Source organism: Euleptes europaea, chromosome 7 (assembly GCF_029931775.1).
Source record: "Euleptes europaea isolate rEulEur1 chromosome 7, rEulEur1.hap1, whole genome shotgun sequence".
Classification (NCBI taxonomy): Eukaryota; Metazoa; Chordata; class Lepidosauria; order Squamata; family Sphaerodactylidae; genus Euleptes; species Euleptes europaea.
Window position 1 is genome coordinate 87,252,343 of NC_079318.1, and position 20,934 is coordinate 87,273,276.

Below are 20,934 nucleotides of genomic sequence, written 5' to 3' on the forward strand. Positions count from 1 at the left end.
GACCTTGATGGATTAAGGCAGCTTCATGTGTTCATGTGTTCAATGGATGAAAGGCTGGTATAAATAATATTTTAATAAACAAGATTCAATGGATAATCCAACGTAGCTTTATTTCAGGCAATTATACCCAAGAATATAGAAATGCCAGAGCTGGGGTTAAAGCAGCTAAATGAAGCATCCTTGCCCCCTGAAAGTCGCTTAGACTGTGCCCTGGGTTTTGTGCGTGGCTTCTGGGCACACCGCCCCTTCCACCTGTAAGCCATGAGGAAGGATGGGTGGGTAGTGTTGCTCTTAGGAGATGGGGCAACGGCTGTAAGAGGCCCAGTTATCTGGGACTCAGAGCTGGGAGACAATGTTGGTGGCCAAACTGCAGGTAAGACCCGTCCCGTCCTCTTCCACGTTTAAGGCCTTCACCACGGCATCCTCCACCACCATGGAGAACCTGAAGGGGGACCGAAGTGGAGATGAGAGTTATGGCTTGGAGTGAGCGACAGCTTTCACAACACGAATTTCTAACAGAGATGAAATCTATTTAGCAGCCAGGCCAGCTGCTATGGCTACTGTTCTCCAAGCAAGCTTAACAATGGATTTATTTCTGCCTGATGAAGACCTCTGTGTAAGCCAAAGGCTTGCCATATTTTTGAACATACACTATCTTTTGAGGAAATGAGGCCTTAAGCACAAAGAATCCCAGAGACAGCAGGAAGGGAGTAAAGTAAAGGTAAAAGTAGTCCCCTTTGCAAGCACCTCTGCAAGCACCCCATGACCTATGGGGTGACGTCAAATCCCAACGTTTACTAGGCAGACTATGTTTACGGGGCGGTTTGCCACTGCCTTCCCCAGTCATCTACACTTTACCCCCAGCAAGCTAGGTACTCATTTTACAGACTTCGGAAGGATGGAAGGCTGAGTCAAACTTTGAGCCAGCTACCTGAAACTGACTCCCGTCGAGATCGAACTCCGGTCGTGAGCAGAGCTTTTGACTGCGAAATGCAGCTTACCACTCTGCGCCATGGGGCTCTAGGAAGGGGGTAATGGAAGTTTATTGGGTCTAGGACAGGGGTCCCCAAACCCTGTTGAGCACATGGGCACTTTTGGAATTTTGAGAGTAGGTGCAGCCACAAAATGGAAAACGTAACCTCAACAACAGCACAATAGGCTATCAATAAACAATAAAAGGATACTTTTCCAAAGCGGTCATTACTCGCTGATCCTATGTGAGGAAGGTTGTTTATGCTCACACCTCTTTATTGCATGATATGTAGACTGACGAAGTTATCCTTCGAAATGGCAGATATCCGGTTCTCCGTCTCTTCTATCAACCTTACTGTTTATTCATAATATTATTATATTGTTGGGACTGTGATATACCCATTTACCTGCTCCAAGCAGAATTTGGACAATTTTGTCTTACTTTGAGCTTTTCTGCAGTAGCTCCGGGATGTCAGTTTATGATGATATGCTTTCTACCATGCATTTACAATGAAATCATTATGTATTTGAATGTTTGGGATTATATTGTTTATTGATAGCCTATTGTGCTGTTGTTGGGATTACGTTTGGTATTTCAGCACTGGTTGTTCCAAATTTGTGCTTCCTGACACAAAATGGCAACCATGAGGGATGGGGTCGGTCACAAAATGCCGGGAGGTTCTGAGACATGTCTTGTCTGCTGATTGAGGTAGTTGTTTCCAGATGAGTGCTCATATTCAGTCTCCTAAACTATTAACAGTTATCTCCACGTGTTCAGCTCATAATTGAGAAATATGGAAATTCCTTCACGTTCCACAAGGCATCAGTCAGCTATAGGCTGCGCCTCCTAGACTCTTCTGAAAACGTTCCTACTCCAGTGAGGCAGAGGAAAGCTTAGAAATGGCTTCATACTTTGGGTAAGAAGAAAGGGGGCACCAGGAAACACAGTGGCAGGGACCACAGTGCCCATGGGGGCAATGACAGGGGTCACCCGTCTAGAAGGCAAATGATATCCACCCCCTGCCCTCCCAAGACAGGATATTCCACTTACCGCTTGGATCGGTTAGTCCCAAAGAGATCTCGAAGTGGCTCCTTATCTAGCAACAGGTTTGTGGCCTATGAAGAGAGATTTGAGAGGGATCTTAAGAATATGGAGGTGGGGGAAGAAGAAGAGTTGGTTTTTATATGCCGACCTTCTCTACCACTTAAGGGAGAATCAAAACGGCTTACAATCACCTTCGCTTCCTCTCCCCACAAGACACCCTGTGAGGTGGGTGGGGCTGAGAGAGTGTGACTAGCCCAAGGTCACCCAGCTTGCTTCGTGTGTAGGAGTGGGGAAACCAATCCAGTTCACCAGATTAGTCCCTGCCGCTCAGAGCCCAGGCCTTTTCTTTTAAATTTATTTTATAATATAATAATAACTGGTACAAAAAGATACAGAAAAAAGCAAAAAAACAAAACAAAAACCCACATAGATACGAAAAGCCACTCTGAGCCTGACCTTCGGGTTGGGGAGGGCGGTGTAAAAATGCAATAAAATAAATATAAAATAGAATACAGAAAATAGAAAAACAGCCAGATAAGATAAAGAACACTGAGATTACTACTACCCATAAAGTTGGTATCACATGCTTAAGCATGTGAGCTCGGGCCTTTTCTATCGTGGCTCTAGTTTTGAGGAACAGACTTCCTGAAAGGGGGGGGGGCTCCTTGGAGAACTTCAGGCAGCACTTTAAGGCCTGCCTGTTTGCCAGGAATTTTGAGGGGATTTGCATGGCAGGCATCTTTTGAGGAGAGCGGTGGAGAGATTTGGAGTTTGCGATTTTATGTTTGCTTTTAACTGAAAATGTTTTTAGTGATTGTAAGCTGCCTTGAACCATGAGGAAAGATGGGATATGTTTTAAGAAATAAAATTATCCTTGCAACAACCCTGTGAGGTAGGTTAGGCCAAGAGGGAGTGACAGGCCCAAGGTCATGAGAGGGAGGCATCTTGGGCATCTTCTGGGAATGGAGTAGGGGTCACTGGGGGTGTGGGGAGGAGGTAGCTGTGAATTTCCTGCATTGTGCAGGGGCTGGACTAGATGACCCTGGTGGTCCCTTCCAACTCTATGATTCTAGCCAGTGAGCTTCCATGATTCATGATGTAGAACACAGGCAAGATGCTGCTGCAGTGGTCTTGTTTGTGGGCTTCCTAGAGGCACCTGGTTGGCCTCTGTGTGAACAGACTGCTGAACTTGATGGGCCTTGGTCTGATCCAGCATGGCTTTTCTTATGTTCTTATGACAGAATGGAGATTGGAACCTGGGTCTCCGAGATCCTAGTTTGACACACTAACCACTACCGTGTTGTGGAATATATAAACCTTTCTTATAGTGTCAAGAAAACAAAATCGCAGCATACTATCTGCCCTAACTGGCAAGGGTTCTCCAGAGCCTCAGGCAGAGAAGGGTTAAAGAAAAAATGCCAAGTAATGAAACTGAGGTGCGTTGCAGGGTACGGAGAAGGATGCAGGGAGGAGAAGACAGAAAATCCATCAGGAGGTTCTGCTGCTAGACATTTCCCTACCTTTCCAAATTCCCCTGTTGGATCTGCCAACATCCGCACCTGAGAAGAGAAAGCCAATTAAAGGAACAGTGATTAATCATTAATATGCTCAGCATTTCTGCATCACTGTTCAAAGTAACCACACAAATGACCTTGTTGTAATACTTCCATCAGCTCTGTGAACTAGATGAGGGTTATAATCCCTACATAAACAGATAAACCAACCAGGCTTTGGTTAAAAAGTACTGGATCAGAGCAACAGGCCAGAAAGACCCAGTCTCTTGCCTCCAGCTGTGTTCTGATCCAAAAGCCAGCATTCTTCATGGAGTCAGGCCACCTAGTCTAACTCTCCTCCCCAGAGATTAATTCAAACTAGGCCGCAACCAGGCCTTGATGTTGGCGCCTAGGAAGTAGTAATAAAAAGAGGGCCTTTTGAACGTGAACACATGAAACTGCCTAATACTGAATCAAACCCTTGGCCCATCAAAGTCAGTATTGTCTACTCAGACCGGCAGCAGCTCTCCAGGGTCTCAGGCGCAAGTCTTTCACATCACCTACTTGCCTAGTCCCTTTAACTGGAGATGCCGGGGATTGAACCTGGGACCTTCTGCATGCCAAGCAGAAGCTTTACCACTAAACCACAGCCCCTCCTTGTGCAGAGGGACATAAACTGATGCTATAGCTTATGTTTTCGTTTCAGGGGGGTTGCTGTGTGGGTCTGCAGTGGAAGAGCAAGATTAGAGGCCAGAAGCACTTTATAGACCAACAAGATTTTCCAAGGTTAGGGTTGCCATCCTCCAGGTGGTGACTGGAGATCTCCCACTATTACAACTGATCTCCAGGCGATAGAGATCGGTTCACCTGGAGAAAATGGCCACTTTGGCAACTGGCCTCTATGGCATTGGAGTCCCGCCCCTCCCCAAACCCCACCCTCCTTGGACTCCACCCCCAAAATCTCCAGGTATTTCCCAACCAGGAGCTGGCAACCCTTTCCAGGGTATAAGCCTTTGAGAGTCAAAGCTCTCTCTGTCATATCTGATGAGGCTTTGACTCTCAAAAGCTTGTACCCTGGAAAACCTTGTTGGTCTCTAAGGTGCTCTTGGACTTATATTTTAGTACAGGTGTGGCTGTAAGATGCCTTGAGAGAAAGAACCATTATGTCTGAGAAATATCTTCCAGGAAATGTCCATGATGCAGCCTCTTTCCAAAACCGTCTTCAGCACCCGCCTTTTCTGCGAAAACCTTCAACAAATGTTATGGAGTTATGCCTCCAGCAGATTCTGAAGACAGCGCAGGATATAAAGCTCTTAAATAACTACTGATAAAGAAATACATTGGAAAGCAGAACAGAGTGCCTTTGCCTAAGGCCACTTGGTTTGTGGGGATATTTTAACCAGGGACTGCCTAGACTTCGGCTCATTCTCTCAGCCATTGCGCTGTGCTATATTCTATGCTAGAGGATTTTATGCACTGCTGATTTTATGACCTTAGGCAGATGATGAGAGGGAGGGCATCTTGGCCATCTTCTGGGCATGGAGTAGGGGGTCACTGGTGTGTGTGTGGGGGAGGCAGTTGTGAATTTCCTGCATTGTGCAGGGGGTTGGACTAGATGACCCTGGTGATCCCTTCCAACTCTATGATTCTAGGAGACACTGCGAAATGTGAGAATTGAGAACTTTATTTTAAAAAATGTAAGCATATGGCAAACGCAGCTGATTGATTTTGCCAGTAATTGGGATGGGAGGAAGCACGGATGTTCCAAGCTCACTGCAAAACTTCAGGTTTTAGTGTTGAACCACACATTATGCCCGTTGCTCTAATATACATCGCAAGGCACTTTATGTGTACATCTTAGAGAACATCAAGGGTGAATGGGATGAAAAAGTGCATTGCCCAGGCACACTGGTCCACAGAGTGGGGCTCACCAATGTAGGAGGGTAGGGGGCTACTTCAGTTGGTAACGGAGGACAGGTAATAATAGGTTTAAATTATGGGTGGGGAGACATCAGTGGGATATTAGGAAAAACCTTTTAACAATAAGGGCAGTTGAGTGGTGTAATCGGTTGCCCAGGAATGTTGTGGGTTCTCCCTCCTTGGAGGTTTTTAAACAGAGATCGGACAATTATTTCCCAGGGATGCTTTAGGTCATCCTACATGGTGTGGGGGTTTGGACTGGATGGACTTTAGGCTCCTTCCAACTTTTTAATTCTATTTTTTTATTCTAATTCAGTTGATCAGCAATATGTTCAGTGCAGACAAAATGAAATCACTTCTTCGCACAAATATATAATTTACTTATGGAACTTGCTGTCTGGATGGAAGAAGAAGAAGAAGAAGAAGAAAAAGAAGAGTTGGTTTTTATATGCCGACTGTCTCGACCACTTAAGGAAGAATCAAACCGGCTTACAATCACCTTCCCTCCCCCTCCCCACAACAGACACCTTGTGAGGTAGGTTGGGCCGAGAGAGCTCTAAAAGCTGTGACCAGCCCAGGGGCACCCAGCTGGCTTCATGTATAGGAGTGGGGAAACCAACCCGGTTCACCAGATTAGCATCTGCTGCTCATGTGTAGGAGTGGGGAATCAAACCCAGTTCTCCAGATTAAAGTCCATCTACTAGCTTATATTACTTCAAAAACTACAAACAGGATTATATGTCTTTGTTGAGATGTCCGAGTTGTGGTTTAGAATGTCAAACTAGGTTCTGGGAAACCTGGGTTCAAATCCCCACCCTGCCATGAAGCTTGCAGGGCTGGTCCTACTCTCCCAGCTTAACCTTCCTCACAGGGGTGTTGCGAGGATAAAATGGGGATGGGAGAATGACATACTCTGACTCCAAGTTCCTTGGAGGAACGGCAGGATAGATGGATAGACAGAGAAGTCTATCATAAGCTATTAGCAAGTACAGCTAAATAGAACCTCCATGCTCAAAGGTCTCTACCTCTATATACCAGACATGGGGGGAGACAAACAATCGGGGAGGGGCAGGGCTGCTTTGAGCATATCTTGCGGTGGGGCATCTGGCAGGCCCCAGGGATTCCAGCAGGGTCCACTGACCCCTACATACAGCCCCATCTCTGCTACCTGCCTTCACACATTTCCCTCACCCACTCACTCACCAACATTCCGCTTTCTGTGCCCCTGGCTACCTGGGCTGCCCAGCACCACCAAGGAAAAGCAAGGTGGTGCAAACAGTGCTCCTTACGGTCACAGCAGTGGCATTCCCAGTCACACCCACTGCCACTGAGGAAAGGGCATACAGGTGGCTGTCAGCATGGGAGATGGGGCCGTGAGCAGGCAGGGGTGGATGCCCAGGCAGATGGGGAGTACATGGGTGAGGGCAGAAAGGGAAGTGTAATTGAGGGTCCTGGTGGTAGGCAAAGAGGGGGCACTAAGCATTCTCTCTCCCCTAGCGTGTGTGTTAAGTGCCGTCAAGTTGCTTCCGACTCATGGTGACCCTATGACTCAATGTCCTCCAAAATGTCCTATCCTTAACAGCCTTGCTCAGGTCTTGCAAATCGAGTGCCGTGGCTTCCTTTATAGTCAATCCATCTCTTGTGGGGTCTTCCTCTTTTCCTGCTGCCTTCACCTTTTCCTAGCATGACTGTCTTTTCCAGTGACTCTTGCCCTAGAGCCCCTCACAATCTATAACCGGCCCTGGGGAGGGGCATCATTTTCATGTCTTTTTTGGTGAGCTTCTCAGCAACGTATAGCAGAACACTGTGGGAAACAGACTAGATAGACTTTGAGTCTGAACCAGGACGCTATTCTTCTAAACTCTCAGGGTCTGGGCATTGCACAATGAATGGAATGCAGTGGGGCCCTAAAAACAGTTGCTTCCAGGGTTACACAACCATACCTGGAGTCACTTGCCCGGAAGGCAGACCAGAAATTCCTTCCAAGAAGGGGGGAGGCTCTTTGGGGAGTAGTTAGGCAGGATGCAATCTCAGTCTTCTCATTCTCCTCCCTCCCCCACTTCCCATATTACCAGCATTTATTCTTGCCCCAGTTTCTTCCATCATTAAGCAAGAAGTCTTGAATGGAAAATTTTTAAACAGAAACGGGGGAAATCCCTTTGTATTTGTCTGGGCATGATTAAGCCTATGAGGCAGCATTTCAGGAAATTTCCAGTCATTGAGGCACCCTCCCCTCCCAATTGAAATCTGGGAGGCACACTCCCTTCTTCCATGCTTTTAGAGCCCTCCCCTAAAGAACCTGATGGTCAAGAGGTCAGGCTGGAGAAGGAAATCACAGAGTTGTAACAGGCAACCTCTTCTGCGAGTGTGCTCCTTACTCAATTTATTTTTTGCTCCCAGCAGCACATCATTTAGGAATAACTGCTGCAGGGATTGGTTCTTTCCATTCATTCTCAAAGCAGACAGAAATCCACCCCGCCCTGCCACTTGTGGGATCAAAAAACGTTCCCTCTGGCCCCGTTAACTTTATCCTCCTTCCCCCCCCCCCTCCAGTTGGTTAACAGACAAACCTTGAAAGAAGAACAGACCTTGCTTAATTAAGAGCCTCTGGCGATCTGGAGACATGGGGCCCAGGAGAGCCAAGGCCGCAGTTGGAGGAGGGATTTATGTTCTGGCGGGGATGGTCTTTGAGCTTCTCTGGGTGCAGACAGACTCATTGCTCTTGCTCGCTATCCAGCTTAGCTCTTCATGGCCAAATTCTGTGAGTGTTTTGTGGCTAGTATTTAACAGACTTCTGCCCTGTTCTGGGAAGAGGGACATTTTCTCGTATTGCAAATGACTAAGAGGCAGTTGTGCCCCCAAACAAACAAAAAATACTTTGCAGGGCCCTGACTCAGTCAAGGAAGCCACAGCCCTCAGTTTGCAAGGCCTAAGAAAGTAACAGAAGATCTGTTTTGGAGGTCATTAATTCATATGAGTGTGTGTTAAGTGTCGTCAAGTCACTTCCGACTCATGGCGACCCTATGAATCAATGTCCTCCAAAAAGTCCTATCTTTGACAGCCTTGTTCAGATCTTGCAAATTGAGGACTGTGGCTTCCTTTATAGTCAATCCATCGCTTGTTGGGTCTCTTTTCCTGCTGCCCTCAACTTTTCCTAGCATGATTGTCTTTTCCAGTGACTCTTGTCTTCTCATAATGTGACCAAAGTACGACAGCCTCAGTTTAGTCATTTTACCTTCTAGGGTCAGTTCAGGCTTGATTTGATCTATAACCCACTGATTTAACCTTTTGGCAGTCCAGGGTATTCGTAACACTCACCTCCAACACCACATTTCAAAGGAATTGACTTTCTTCCTAGCAGCTTTCTTCATTGTCCAGCTTTCACACTCATACATAGTAATAGGGAATACTATGGCATGAATTAACTTGATCTTGGTTGCCAGTGACACATCCTTACACTCAAGAATCTTTTCTAGCTCCTTCATGGCTGCCCTTCCCAGTCTCAATCTCCTTCTGATTTCTTGGCTGCAGTCTCCCTTTTGGTTGATGATGGAGCCAAGGAGTAGAAAGTCGTGAAGAATTTCCATTCATATGGTTGCCATAAGTTAGAAAAGACTTGATGGCACGTAACACCCAACACCCAGGGCCCTGACCCACATAAAGCTTATTTGTGGCTCCCCCCAGCTTCTGAGATTGCATCAAGTCATGCCTGCGTGCTTTCAAGAGAATCCCTGCCACCTGAAAGGCGAGAAACCTGCGTTTTTGGTTAACATGGCGATCCGTCTCCCCCTCACCTTGCCCTCAGCGTGGTGAGCTTTCCCCCACTCGTTCATGACAAAGACATCGTTGACCGAGAGGCAGGCGATGATCTCCACCCCTTTGCCTTTCAGCTGTCCTGCTTTCTCCACGTAACCTGGGAGGTGGGTCTGGGGGAGAGAAGGAGAGAGGAGTGATCATCATCACACATGAACACATGAAGCTGCCTTATACGGAATCAGACCCTGATGGTCCATCAGTCAGTACTGTCTACTCAGACCAGCAGCGGGTCTCAGGCAGTGGTCTTTCGCATCACCTACTTGCCTAGTCCCTTTAACTGGAGATGCCGGGGATTGAACCTGGGACCTTCTGCACGCCAAGCAGATGCTCTACCACTGAGCCACGGCCCCTCCCCTTGGAATGACCTTGGAGTCCCTTGATGGTCTCTCATCCAAGTACTAACCAGGGCCAACTCTAATTAGTCTCCAAGATCTGACGAGATTGGGCTAGCCTGGCCCATCCAGGCCAGGGCAAACCCTATATCTAGCCTATATATAACTATATTAGACTTTTGTGGCCGAGGAAGAATGGAAAACAAATTTTGTCATTTCCTTGCGCAGCCATCTGGAAGTAATGTTTACCCACTGTAGGCGAGCAGTACAAACTCAGAGATGGACACAGCAAGAACCCTCTCTGCAATTTCCCCCACTACCAGGTTCCCTTCTGGCACCCTTCACTTTTTTTGTACACTTTGTGGAAACATGAAACAGTAGCGAGGGTAGATGCACCAACTGGGGCTTTTACGGGGCGCTGTGGCATCGATGCCGTAATGCGCCAAACAGAGCACATTTCAAGCAGCTGTCTCTCTAAGTTTCCATTTGGCTCATGCATATTTTTTCCCTTCTGTCAGCAACCAGATCTCATTAATTTCCAAAAAAAAAAAAGAGAACAGTCACCAACTGTTCTTTAAAATCGTGAAGAAAGCATTCCGATTGATGTCCTCTCTTGGAAACTAAGCAAGGCCCATATGGTGTAGATCAAGTGGCTAGATTTGCAGAAAAAAGTTGGGCAGATTTTTTCGGAAAACACAGTGGCTCAAGCAGCATGTCTTTGACAGGGAAAGGGCCGAGGCACACAGTGGCTCTGCTTTCCCTGACAAGAAGGAAGAAGAGTTGGTTGTTACATGCTGACTTTCTCTACCTCTTTAAGGAGAATCAAACCGGCTTATAATCCCCTTCCTCTCCCCACAACAGACACCTTGGGAGGTAGGTGAGGCTGAGAGAGTTCAGAGAGAACTGTGACTAGCACAGGTCACCCAGCAGGCTTCATGTGGAGGGGTGGGGAAACCAACCCAATTCACCACATCAGAGTCCGCCGCTCATGTGGATGAGTGGGGAAACCAACCTGGTTCTCCAGATTAGAGTTTACCGCTCTTAATCACTACACCAAGCAGCTAAGTATGGACCTCATCTCAAATCCTAGCCAAGCCTGGCCTGCTATTCTCGAAGGATGAATTTGGTGACCGTCAGAGCCCTGGTCTGAGTGCAAAGATTTAATTTTTTTACTGTTGATCTGGTTTTCCCACAGCTCTTGCTGATACTCCATGAAGTCTGGATTTGAAGGATTGGGGCAGCATCAAGAAATGACACCCCATGCCCGGGCCTTACCTTTGAGCAACCAGGGGTGAATGCCCCTGGCACTCCAAAAAGGATCCCTTTCTTGCCCTTGAAGATGCTGGCCACGTTCACCTTGTTGCCAGGGTCTCCCTCGTAGACCTCCACGCTGGGAAGCTTATCTCCAACCTGTTGACAGAATCAAAGGTTTCATACCTGCGGGGCTTCTTTCCCCGGTGTGACAGCACTACTGCTTAGAGGGAAAGGCTTCCCTCTAAGCAGTTCAGGCTTCTCTCCCTTAAAGCATTCAGGCTTCTCTCCCTTAAAGAAAACCTCCCAGGGCTGGCTACAAGGCTTTTCTGGGCCCTTAGTCATGGGTGTCCACAAAGCCCTACATTGGTTTGGGACCAACATACCTGAAGGACCACCTATTCCTATATGAACCTGCCCGACCACTACTGTCATCTTAAGAGGCCCTGCTTTGAATGCCCCTGCCTTCTGAGATTAGGTGGATATCAACCTGGAAGAGGCCCTTCTCCACAGAGTACCCAAACTCTGGAACAGGGGTCTTCAAAGTGTTGCCTGTGGGCTCCATTGCATACATGTGCACCTTTTCTGGCACTTGTCAAGTGTTTTTAGGAAGTGGGTGGGCCCAGGTAAGGCTTTTGCCCAGCAAGCCTTCTAATTGAAGAGAAGTTGGTTTTTATATGCCGACTTTCTCTACCACTTAAGGAAGAATCAAACCAGCTTACAATCACCTTCCTCTCCCCACAACAGACACTCTGTGAGGTAGGTGAGGCTGAGAGAGCTGTGACTAGCCCAAGGTCAGCCAGCTGACTTCATGTGGAGGAGTGGGGAAACCAACCCGGTTCAGCAGATTAGAGTCCACCGCTCATGTTGAGGAGTGGAGAATCAAACCTGTTTCTCCAGATTAGAGTCCACCGCTCCAAACCACCGCTCTTAACCACTACACCATGCTGGCTACTGGATATCTGGCTGGCTGTGCAAATTTTTAAAAAATTATTGCTTTGGCAGCAGCTGCCACAACACAAGGATCTGTACTGTGTTACAGAAGTTAAGCTGTGGCAATCATTTTGTGGCTAGCTATGCCTCCTGCGGCAGCCATTCTGTTCATGAACCCACTGTACCGTGTCAGAATTCAAATGTGCCCACAGATCCAAACATGTTGGGGTCCCCTGCTCTGGAACTTTCTCCTCAGGGAGATTTGTCTGTGCCCTTCTGTTGCCATCTTCCACCAGCATATGAAGACTTTTTTGTTTCATTTGGCATTCCCTGAATGATCCCTCCTTCCTAACCAATGTTTTACTTGCTGTTTTTATGTTTTGTATGTATTTTAATTGCTTTTAATTATTTTTATGATGCAAGTTTGGGGAGGGGGTTCATTTTATTGGTTTTAAAATGTGATTTTATCATTGTATGTTTTAAATCGTTAGCTGCCTTTTTGGACCTTGTAAGGGCAGAAATGCAGGACACAAATTTTGTTAACAAAAATAAGTCTGTCTACTGCAGCTCTCTTCTTGTCCCAGTCGCAGGCATCATTCTTCCCATCGTATCCATTGCCCTCCAAAGAAGGGAGTGTGACTTTTTTAGTCATGTTGGTAGTGTCAGGTGTAAACAGAGCAAGAAAGAGTCTCTGCAACGCAGTGGGGGACCTATAGGCCCATCAGAAGGGAGATAAGAGAGCCGCACCCACTGGAATACAAGGAAATCAATCCAACATTGACCTTCTGTGGCACCAGAAGGTCGGACCAGAACCAACGGGTTAAAATTAAATCAGAAGAGTTTCCATCTAGACATTAGGAAGAATTTTCTAACAGTTAGAGCAGTTCCTTAGTGGAACAGGCTTCTTCGGGAGGTGGTGGGCTCTCCTTCCCTGGAGGTTTTTAAGCAGAGGCTAGATGGCCATCTGTCAACAAGGCTGATTCTATGACCTTAGGCAGATCATGGGTGGGAGGGCATCTTGGCCATCTTCTGGGCATGGAGTAGGGTATGAGGGGGAAGGAGTTGTGAATTTCCTGCATTGTGTAGGAGGTTGGACTAGATGACCCTGGTGGTCCTTTCCAACTCTATGATTCTATGGAAGTGGCCAAGAACTTTGCCCAGTGGGGCTTGTGGTTAGCAGTTGGGTCCCACCTTGAAACAGCCACTGCCAGAGGAACAGGAAAGCTGCAAGCCTCAAGCCAGGGACTCTTTTGGTTAATAGTAATCTCTGTGAGCCATAGAGGGAGCATCATGTTCTTGGCAGAGCATCATGTTCTTGGCCATCTTCTGGGCACTGGGGATGTATGGGGGAGGTAGTTGTGAGTTTCCTCTATTGTGCAGGGGGTTGGACTAGATGACCCTGGTGGTCCCTTCCAACTCTATGATTCTAACATCTCCAGCTGGGTGTGAGCTGTGAGCTTCAGCAGGTGCCCAGCCCTGCAGATGCCCAGTGCCAGGTCCAGACATGGCCTCGATTAGAAAAATTCCTCCGTTTCAAACCCAGCCTAAACACCCTTCCAAAAGTAGATCTCCATGGCAAACAAAGCCACCCTGCTTGGTTGTGCCAATCCCCCCCCCAACACCCCACACTTAACTGACCTGTGAAATTCCACAGGGATAAAAGGGGAATATCTGTTCCATGAGACAGAAACAAAAGGATGTCAACTCAGCAGGTTGGGTGGGCTATTTTTCGAGCGCTGTGAGGCTGTTAGCAGTTCTGCAGGACTCTGGCCAGGCTTATTAATTTATTTACAAAATTTATAGCCCAACTTTCTGCCCAATCAGGACCACCAAGGCAGCTAACAGTTAAAAACATATCATAAGAACAAATAAAACCAAAAGTAAATTACATATATAACACCACAGAGTCAGCAATTAATACACAGGGCACAGAGGAGGGGGTTGTTGGATGAAACCCAAAAAATCTTCACCCGTTGATGGAAGCCCATAATGGAAGATTTATATTTTGTGGGGTGTTGGGCTCTTCTAGCAAAGCTCTGTGGATTGTTTCGGGGCCTGCACAGCTGTTTTGTGCAGCTGGAAGAGGGCTCGTTTGATATGCCACTTTACAGGAGCCAAGGGCCTGCTCCTATATCATTCCACGGGAGGTGGCACGGTGTTGATCCTGCAGGACGTCTAGATTATCTAGAGCAATGTTTCTCGACCAGGGTTCCCTGGAACCCTAGGGTTCTGTGAGAAATCACTAGGGGTTCCACGAGAAATAGTGACGAATAGGCTACTCATCTGTTAATCATATGTAGGGGTTCCCTGAGGCATGAATATTATTTCAAGGGTTCCACAAGGGTAAAAAAAAGGTTGAGAAACGCTGATCTAGAGCATTAGGGGGAAGGGGGTAGCTTTTCCATGGGGGTCTATTGCATTGACCTTGGGGAGGTGTGTCCTATACCCCTAGGGTGCTTTCGTGTGGAGTTCTGGGTATCGGAAAAGTGACTCTTCCATGGCATTCACTCTTCTACGGACTGACGTTGTTCTGGACCCAAGCACTGGTATTCTATGGGACTGCCTGCTTTGCACTGGGGCCTCAGATGAACACTTCCTAAGAGATTTCGATTGCACAGGTATGCTATGTAGGGTTGCCAACCTCCAGGTGGTGGCCGGAGATCTCCCGCTATTACAACTGATCTCCAGGCGACAGAGATCAGTTCCCCTGGAGAAAATGGCCTCTTTGGCAACTGGACTGTAAGGCACTGAAGGCCCCTGCCTCCCCAAACCCCACCCTCCTCAGGCCCCACCCCCAAAATCTCCAGCTATTTCCCAACCTGGAGCTGGCAGCCCTAATTCTGTGTCTCCAGGCGTGCTCTTAAGGGTTCTAATTACACAAGCCTGAGGCTGGTATCCTCTCGGTCTAAAGAATACACTCTCTTCTATGGGACTGTTACCAAGACCCATAAATGGCATTCTGGGGAATTCGTGGTACTCTTTTCTCCATGACTGCTATTGCATAGACTTGGGCTATGGGTAGGGTTGCCAGGTCCCTCTTCACAACCGGCGGGAGGTTTTTGGGGCAGAGCCTGAGGAGGGCGGGGTTTGGGGAGGGGAGGGACTTCAATGTCATAGATTCCAGTTGCCAAAGCAGCCACTTTCTTCAGGTGAACTGATCTGTTTTGACTGGAGATCAGTTGTAATAGCAAGAGATCTGTTAGCCGGGCCGTCTTAATAGTATGATAGGCCCCCGGGCAAAGCAGTGCCCTGGGGCCCCTACCTACACAACCACTCACACGAACAAAAATAGAAAAGGGCAAGAGTCCAGTAGCACCTTAAAGACTAACAAAAATGTTTTCTGGTAGGGTATGAGCTTTCGTGAGCCACAGCTCACTTCTTCAGATACTGAAGAAGTGAGCTGTGGCTCACGAAAGCTCATACCCTACCAGAAAATATTTTTGTTAGTCTTTAAGGTGCTCCTGGACTCTTGCCCTTTTCTACTACTGCAGATAGACTAACACGGCTACCCACTGTGAATTATGAACAAAAATGTAAAGGGTCGATAAAATTACAGATATATTTATTGGAACTTCCAACAAAATCAGTGTTTAAACATTAAAAAAAATGCTGTGCAGCAAAGTCTAATCAACACAAACGTTTTAACAATATAACATGATATGTATAGTTTACAATATGTATAGTTTAGTATAGTATTTATTTATTCATTGACAGCAAGTCACAACATACATAGATTAGCATGGGGCCCCTATGCTCTTGGGGGCCCCGGGCAACTGCCCAGCGTGCCCATGCGCTAAGATGGCCCTGCCTGCTAGTACCTGGAGGTTGGCAACCCTAGCTATGGGTTTGGGAGGGGGGATATTCTTTGCTACGGGATTGCTCCAGCACAGTCTAGGGACCTCGAAGCGTGCTTCTCCTCTATGGGGCGGCAAGGGGGGGGGGATTCATTCCCATAGGGATCTGGATCGGACGTCCCTCCCCTCCGGCCTCACCTTGAGGGCCGCCATGGCCGCCGGTCGTGACCCAAAGCTGCGCCGGAGAACCACCGCCTGAGACGTAGCAGCCCAGCCTTTTGCAAAGAGGGGCCCCGGACTTGCTCCCCAGCGGTGCACCGAGCACAACACCCCCGCCCCTCTCCACCCCGTTGCCATGGAAATCGCCTGAGTGACAGCGGCCATGGCAACCCGCAGCCTTTGAGGTTTCCCCCCACCCGTCTCCTCCTGCTGGTTCTTAAGCGGCGCAAGCGCCTCGGGTTCGGATTCCACCAAAAGGGGAGGGGAGGGAGAAGGAAATCTGCATACTCATTTGCATAGTTTAGACTGTTCGCAAATATGCGTGTGAAAGTGCGGCCGCGTTTGCGCGGTGTGAACTTCCACCCAAATACATAAATAAAGATGGATCGGAATTACGATTCTGTCCACTGTCTGGTGAGCAAGGCCTGTTATGGGACTTGCTGACCATAATATCTCTGACCCATAATTGCTCTGCTCAATTGCTTTGTCATCTTTTATTTGTTTTTGGATTGTATGGTTTCCCCCTCCTATTATATTGTAATGATTAATTTGCATTGTAATATTTTATGGGAAATGTTTAATTTTTTAACCTATGTTAAATTATGTTGCCCTGACCTGGATGGCCCAGGCTAGCCTGATGTCGTCAGATCTCAGAAGCTAAGCAGGGTCAGTCCTGGTTAGTATTTGGATGGGAGACCACCAAGGAATACCAGGGTTGCTGTGCAGACGAAGGCACTGGCAAACCACCTCTGTTAATCTCTTGCCATGAAAACCCCAAAAGCGGTCGCCATAAATCGGCTGCGACTTGACGACACTTTACACATCCAAATTATGTTACTATTTTTTTTTAAGGCTATTGATTTTATTTTGGCGGAATTTCCACCTTGTTCTGTATTGTTGCTATGACTTTTTTTTTTGGGGGGGGGGGCTAACGCAATAAAGACTTGAACTGAACACTGAAGTCCTGTTGCGAATTTGTGAGCATTTGCTTCCGGAGAAAAATGCATAGGATCGGGCTTGTAAGGATTCCTTGCATATTATTTCAAGAAAACTTGTATTTAAACTACGTAAGAAAGCCGGCTTCGAAACTGCATACTTTTTCTGTACATCAATTGCACAGCTTGCAAATTACCAACGAACGATGTATCCATATAAAATTTGCAAACAAAACAAGTGGTGGGGAATCGAAATCGGCCGGAACCGTTACTGTTGAAGGATGCGTTTCCCGGAGGAGTCACAGCGCACGGACGCCGAAAGTTGCTCTATGGGACAGGAAGTCAACGGACGTCGCACCGGAAGTCGTGAGAGAGACGCGGTAACCGGGATCCCGAAAAGATGAAGCTCTTAACGCACAATATGCTCACTTCACACGTGCGGGGCGTCCGGCCCGGTGGGGGTTTCCCCCTTCGTATCGAGGTAAGGGGAGGGGTTTGCTCTGGCTGCTCCTATTTTCCCGTTACGGACACAGAGGGGTCGGGAAATTTTAGGTTTGCAGCTAATAAATCCCCCCTCCTCCCCGCGGTATAATCTGCCCGACGGGAGGAGAGTCCGATCATTATTAAACGTTATGACAATTAATAGTACCACCCAATGCTTTACTGAGTACAAATGGCAAGTTTATGACTGTGGTGGCATTTGAACTTTGGACTTTTCATACTCTTAGGGTTACATATTACACAAAGGAAATTCCCCTTCCCTCATTATCCGCTGCCTCTTTGATCTACCTGCTCTTGCTATAGTAAGAGCCTTTCATATTCCTGACACAGGGATGTAATGAGAGATTCCCTCCCACATCCCATTACAGGACCTACACTAAACAATTTTAAAGGCTTTGCCTATGGAAAACTGTCTCGCCGCAGAGTCCTCCAGGACGTATCAATTAAAGCTGATTCATAATACAAAAGAGTAAGGGGGAAGGCAGAGTTTGGTTCTCTGAACTATGAACCAGCAAACCAGACAGAACACCTGTAGAAACTTTTATCTTTTATTGGAAAAAAAATATTCTTTTTATTGAGCAAGACAGAAAAAATACAGGTGTGAAAAAATTAACCCTACAATCACTGTGAAGATGAATGCTAAAATTATCAAAGATGCTTAATCATTTTATAGCAAGTAATAATTTTAAAAGAAAATCAGGTTTCATATTTTGTCTCACTGCTTTCAGGGTGTATCAAAAAAGCCCAAGTTATCTCACCTAGTCTTCTTCTGAGATTTCCATCCAGAGAAATCTGATTTGCTTATCACAGCAATTACATATTTATAGAAAAATATCTATCTTGCCTTTCTATAAACCTGATTTGTTAGAATCAGGCAATTATTCTCTAGATAACGGATTGGTCCATAACTGAATTTGAGATCATCAACATGTGCAACTAAGCCAATCAGCTTAGCCATATAGCAAGATAAGAAGATCTCAACTCTTAACTATTAAAAAGTAGTTAATCTAACATTTCTGTAACTTTTAACTAATTGTCCAAGATGAAAGTAGCTCTAAGCAACAGAGTTCATTGACAGTTGACAATTGCTTGAAGTCTCGGTTAATTTACAGACTCTGCAAGAAAACCATGGTGATACCATTGCTATTGCTACAGGGAGATTCCCACAACGTTTTCTTCATTTTGAGATTCCTCCAGTATCTGCCTTTCTACAGTTGACTCTTCCACCACAGTTGTGGAAGTGTGTGGGGAGATGGGAATAATCTTTCTTTGTTACAAAGCTGCCTTCATTTTCCTCTAACAGGCCACGGAGGTGAAGGTGAACAACGTGGATTTCAACCAGCAGTTCACCGCGCGAATGGTGCCCAAAGTGGAGTGGGGGGCCTTGGTGGAGGCAGCCGAGAGTGTGAGTAACTGGAGCATGGAGAAAGAAAAGAGGTGTGGAACACAGGCAGGACAATACTGCTGTAGTTCTGTTTGTGGGCTTCCTAGAGGGACCTGGCTGGACACTGAAGAGACTGCTGGACTTGATGGGCCTTGGTCTGATCCAGCATGGCTTTTCTGATGTTCTTATAAGAGAAAGAGGTGTTGTTTGTGTCTCCTTGCTTGCCAACAACTTATCTTTTGATCATACTACTACACTGAGGAACAGGTAGTGATATGGGATGGGGAAAAGAGACAATAGGTTGGCTCTTACATAACAGAGGAAGGGCTATCAAGTCGCACCCAACTTATGGCAACCCCTTATGGGGTCTTCAAGGCAAGAGATGAACTAAGGTTGTTTGCCATTGCCTGACTTTGCTCAGCAACTCTGGATTTCCTTGATGGTCTCTCATGCTGAGATCTGAGGAGATCAGGTGTGAAAAAGGATCCTAATACCTTCTAGCTAGTAGTCTAGCATAATCTCGTCAGATCTCAGAAGCTAAGCAGGGTCGGCCCTGGTAAGTATTTGGATGGGAAACCACCAAGGCAGTCCAGGGTTGCTACACAGAGGCAGGCAATGGCAAACCACCTCTGAACGTCTCTTCCCTTGAAAACCCCATAAGGGGTCGCCATAAATCAGTTGTGACTCGACGGCACTTTACACACACACACACACAGAGTCAGGGAGAGGCATGGGACAGGTGTAATATTGTGGAGGAAGGAGTAACTGAGTCTAGAGGATTGTGTTGAGTCAGAACAGTGAGGTCTGGCCAAGCTCAGCATCCTCTCTTCTGTTTCGTGGGCAAGATTTTCCAGCATCTGATTCTAGGACCTTAGGCAGATCACGAGAGGGTGGGCATCTTGGCCATCTTATGGGCATGGAGTAGGGGTCACTGGGTGTATGTGGGGGAGGTAGTTGTGAATTTCCTGCATTGTGCAGGGGGTTGGACTAGATGACCTTGGTGGTCCCTTCCAACTCTAGGATTCTATGGAGATTAGAGAGAGGACAGCTCCAGAATTTGGTGGGTTGCACTGTGAAAATGACAATTTTTGACTTATTCTTCGCCCTCTTGCAGTTGGGTCACCGGTCTGATCTGCCCTCTGAGCCCATCCCTGACTATGAGAGTAACGAGGATTTTCTTCGAAAAGTACATCATGTGCTGATGGAGGTAAGGGCCCCCAGTTTTCTCCCCCCCCACACACATACACACAAGTCCAATCCTATGGAAAAGGTCCTTGTGCTACAAAAATTGTGGCAGTCCCTCAAATGAAAGACATTCTACTTAATAAACTATGAATTAAATTTGTGTAATGTTGCATGTGGTAAATTTCTGGAGGGAGAAAAGCAGTCTTTGTTTTTAGCTAATGAACTCATGTAAGAGTCCCGTGGCCCAGAGTGATAAGCTGCAGTACTGCAGTCCAAGCTCTGCTCACGACCTGAGTTCGATCCCAATGGAATTTGGTTTCAGGTAGCCGGCTCAAGGTTGACTCAGTTTTCCATTCTCCCGAGGCTGGTAAAATGAGTACCCAGCTTGCTGGGGGTAGATGACTGGGGAAGGCACTGGCAAACCACTTTAACTGCCGTATTGCAGCTTACCACTCTGCGCCATGGGGCTCTTTTGTACTACTTACCTTAGAAAAAAATCTGGTTCTTAAATCAAAGCATCTTTTAAATCAGTACCAAAAAAATCAGCTAGTGGACAACCTGTTCAGTAAACGCAGTTGCATTGTGTACAAGGGAATGAAGATACGAGCACTTGCTGCTGTTCCTTGGAATAGAACCGGCCACCTTCCGTTTACGGTGCTGGTGGATTGATCCCTTTTCCCCCTCCTTTCAGCGCACCAAGGTGAGGAGACCTTTCCTTCAAGCCTCTCTTTCCTTTGTATTTCTTCCTGCACAGGTGGAAGTGGTTGAGGGCGTGCTGAAATGTCCAGACACTGGCCGGGAGTTCCCCGTCACTAAAGGCATACCCAACATGTTGCTGAGCGAAGAGGAGACATGAGGGAGTTCTTTCTTGCAAAGAAAGTTCAAGGGGGGTGGGTCGGGCAGAGCCTGTTTTTGAGCAGAATTAAGCCTCTTATTTTTCTGTTCGGAATGGAGAACTTTTCGATGGTTTCAGGGTGGGGACGGGAGGCATTTCTCCAGTTGTTTCAATTTGCGTGTAAATAAATGTTTGTTCGCTTATGAAGCTACGGCTCATCACTTTTAACAGCCCAAAGGGCTGAGTTTCCGCCCCCCTCATGATTTTCTCAGGATTGGAGCCCCCCTCCCGGCACTCAGTCCAAGGCTGCACTAGAATG

At 47.0% G+C, this 20,934-nt stretch overlaps 3 protein-coding genes across 3 annotated transcripts in view; 1 reads left to right on the plus strand and 2 right to left on the minus strand.

The window, feature by feature from the left end:
* The window catches only part of RPS6KA4 (ribosomal protein S6 kinase A4), a 336,421-nt gene that overhangs the window by 120,918 nt on the left and 194,569 nt on the right, over nucleotides 1-20,934 (minus strand). The gene's annotated exons all lie outside the window — the stretch shown is intronic.
* On the minus strand, nucleotides 311-15,961 carry PRDX5 (peroxiredoxin 5). The gene is made up of 6 exons (XM_056853049.1): nucleotides 15,755-15,961; nucleotides 10,854-10,988; nucleotides 9,225-9,356; nucleotides 3,538-3,576; nucleotides 2,024-2,088; nucleotides 311-442 (listed from the first exon to the last, which is right to left on the minus strand). Exons 1-6 carry the CDS (start codon nucleotides 15,938-15,940, stop codon nucleotides 337-339), a joined length of 663 nt encoding a protein of 220 aa, XP_056709027.1. The 5' UTR covers nucleotides 15,941-15,961; the 3' UTR covers nucleotides 311-336.
* TRMT112 (tRNA methyltransferase activator subunit 11-2) lies at nucleotides 17,095-20,674 on the plus strand. The gene is made up of 4 exons (XM_056853050.1): nucleotides 17,095-17,191; nucleotides 18,515-18,616; nucleotides 19,710-19,802; nucleotides 20,535-20,674. Exons 1-4 carry the CDS (start codon nucleotides 17,111-17,113, stop codon nucleotides 20,634-20,636), a joined length of 378 nt encoding a protein of 125 aa, XP_056709028.1. The 5' UTR covers nucleotides 17,095-17,110; the 3' UTR covers nucleotides 20,637-20,674.

Excerpts from the sequence above, each read along its gene's own strand:
- PRDX5 (XM_056853049.1), bottom strand. The coding sequence starts at position 15,940 with ATGGCCGCTGTCACTCAGGCGATTTCCATGGCAACGGGGTGGAGAGGG. Across the intron at positions 9,357-10,853 it reads TCACCCCTGGTTGCTCAAAG|ACCCACCTCCCAGGTTACGT; the intron begins GTAAGGCCCGGG and ends TCTCTCCCCCAG. Across the intron at positions 2,089-3,537 it reads CAACAGGGGAATTTGGAAAG|GCCACAAACCTGTTGCTAGA; the intron begins GTAGGGAAATGT and ends CTCTCTTCATAG.
- TRMT112 (XM_056853050.1), top strand. The coding sequence starts at position 17,111 with ATGAAGCTCTTAACGCACAATATGCTCACTTCACACGTGCGGGGCGTC. Across the intron at positions 18,617-19,709 it reads TGGTGGAGGCAGCCGAGAGT|TTGGGTCACCGGTCTGATCT; the intron begins GTGAGTAACTGG and ends GCCCTCTTGCAG. Across the intron at positions 19,803-20,534 it reads TACATCATGTGCTGATGGAG|GTGGAAGTGGTTGAGGGCGT; the intron begins GTAAGGGCCCCC and ends CTTCCTGCACAG.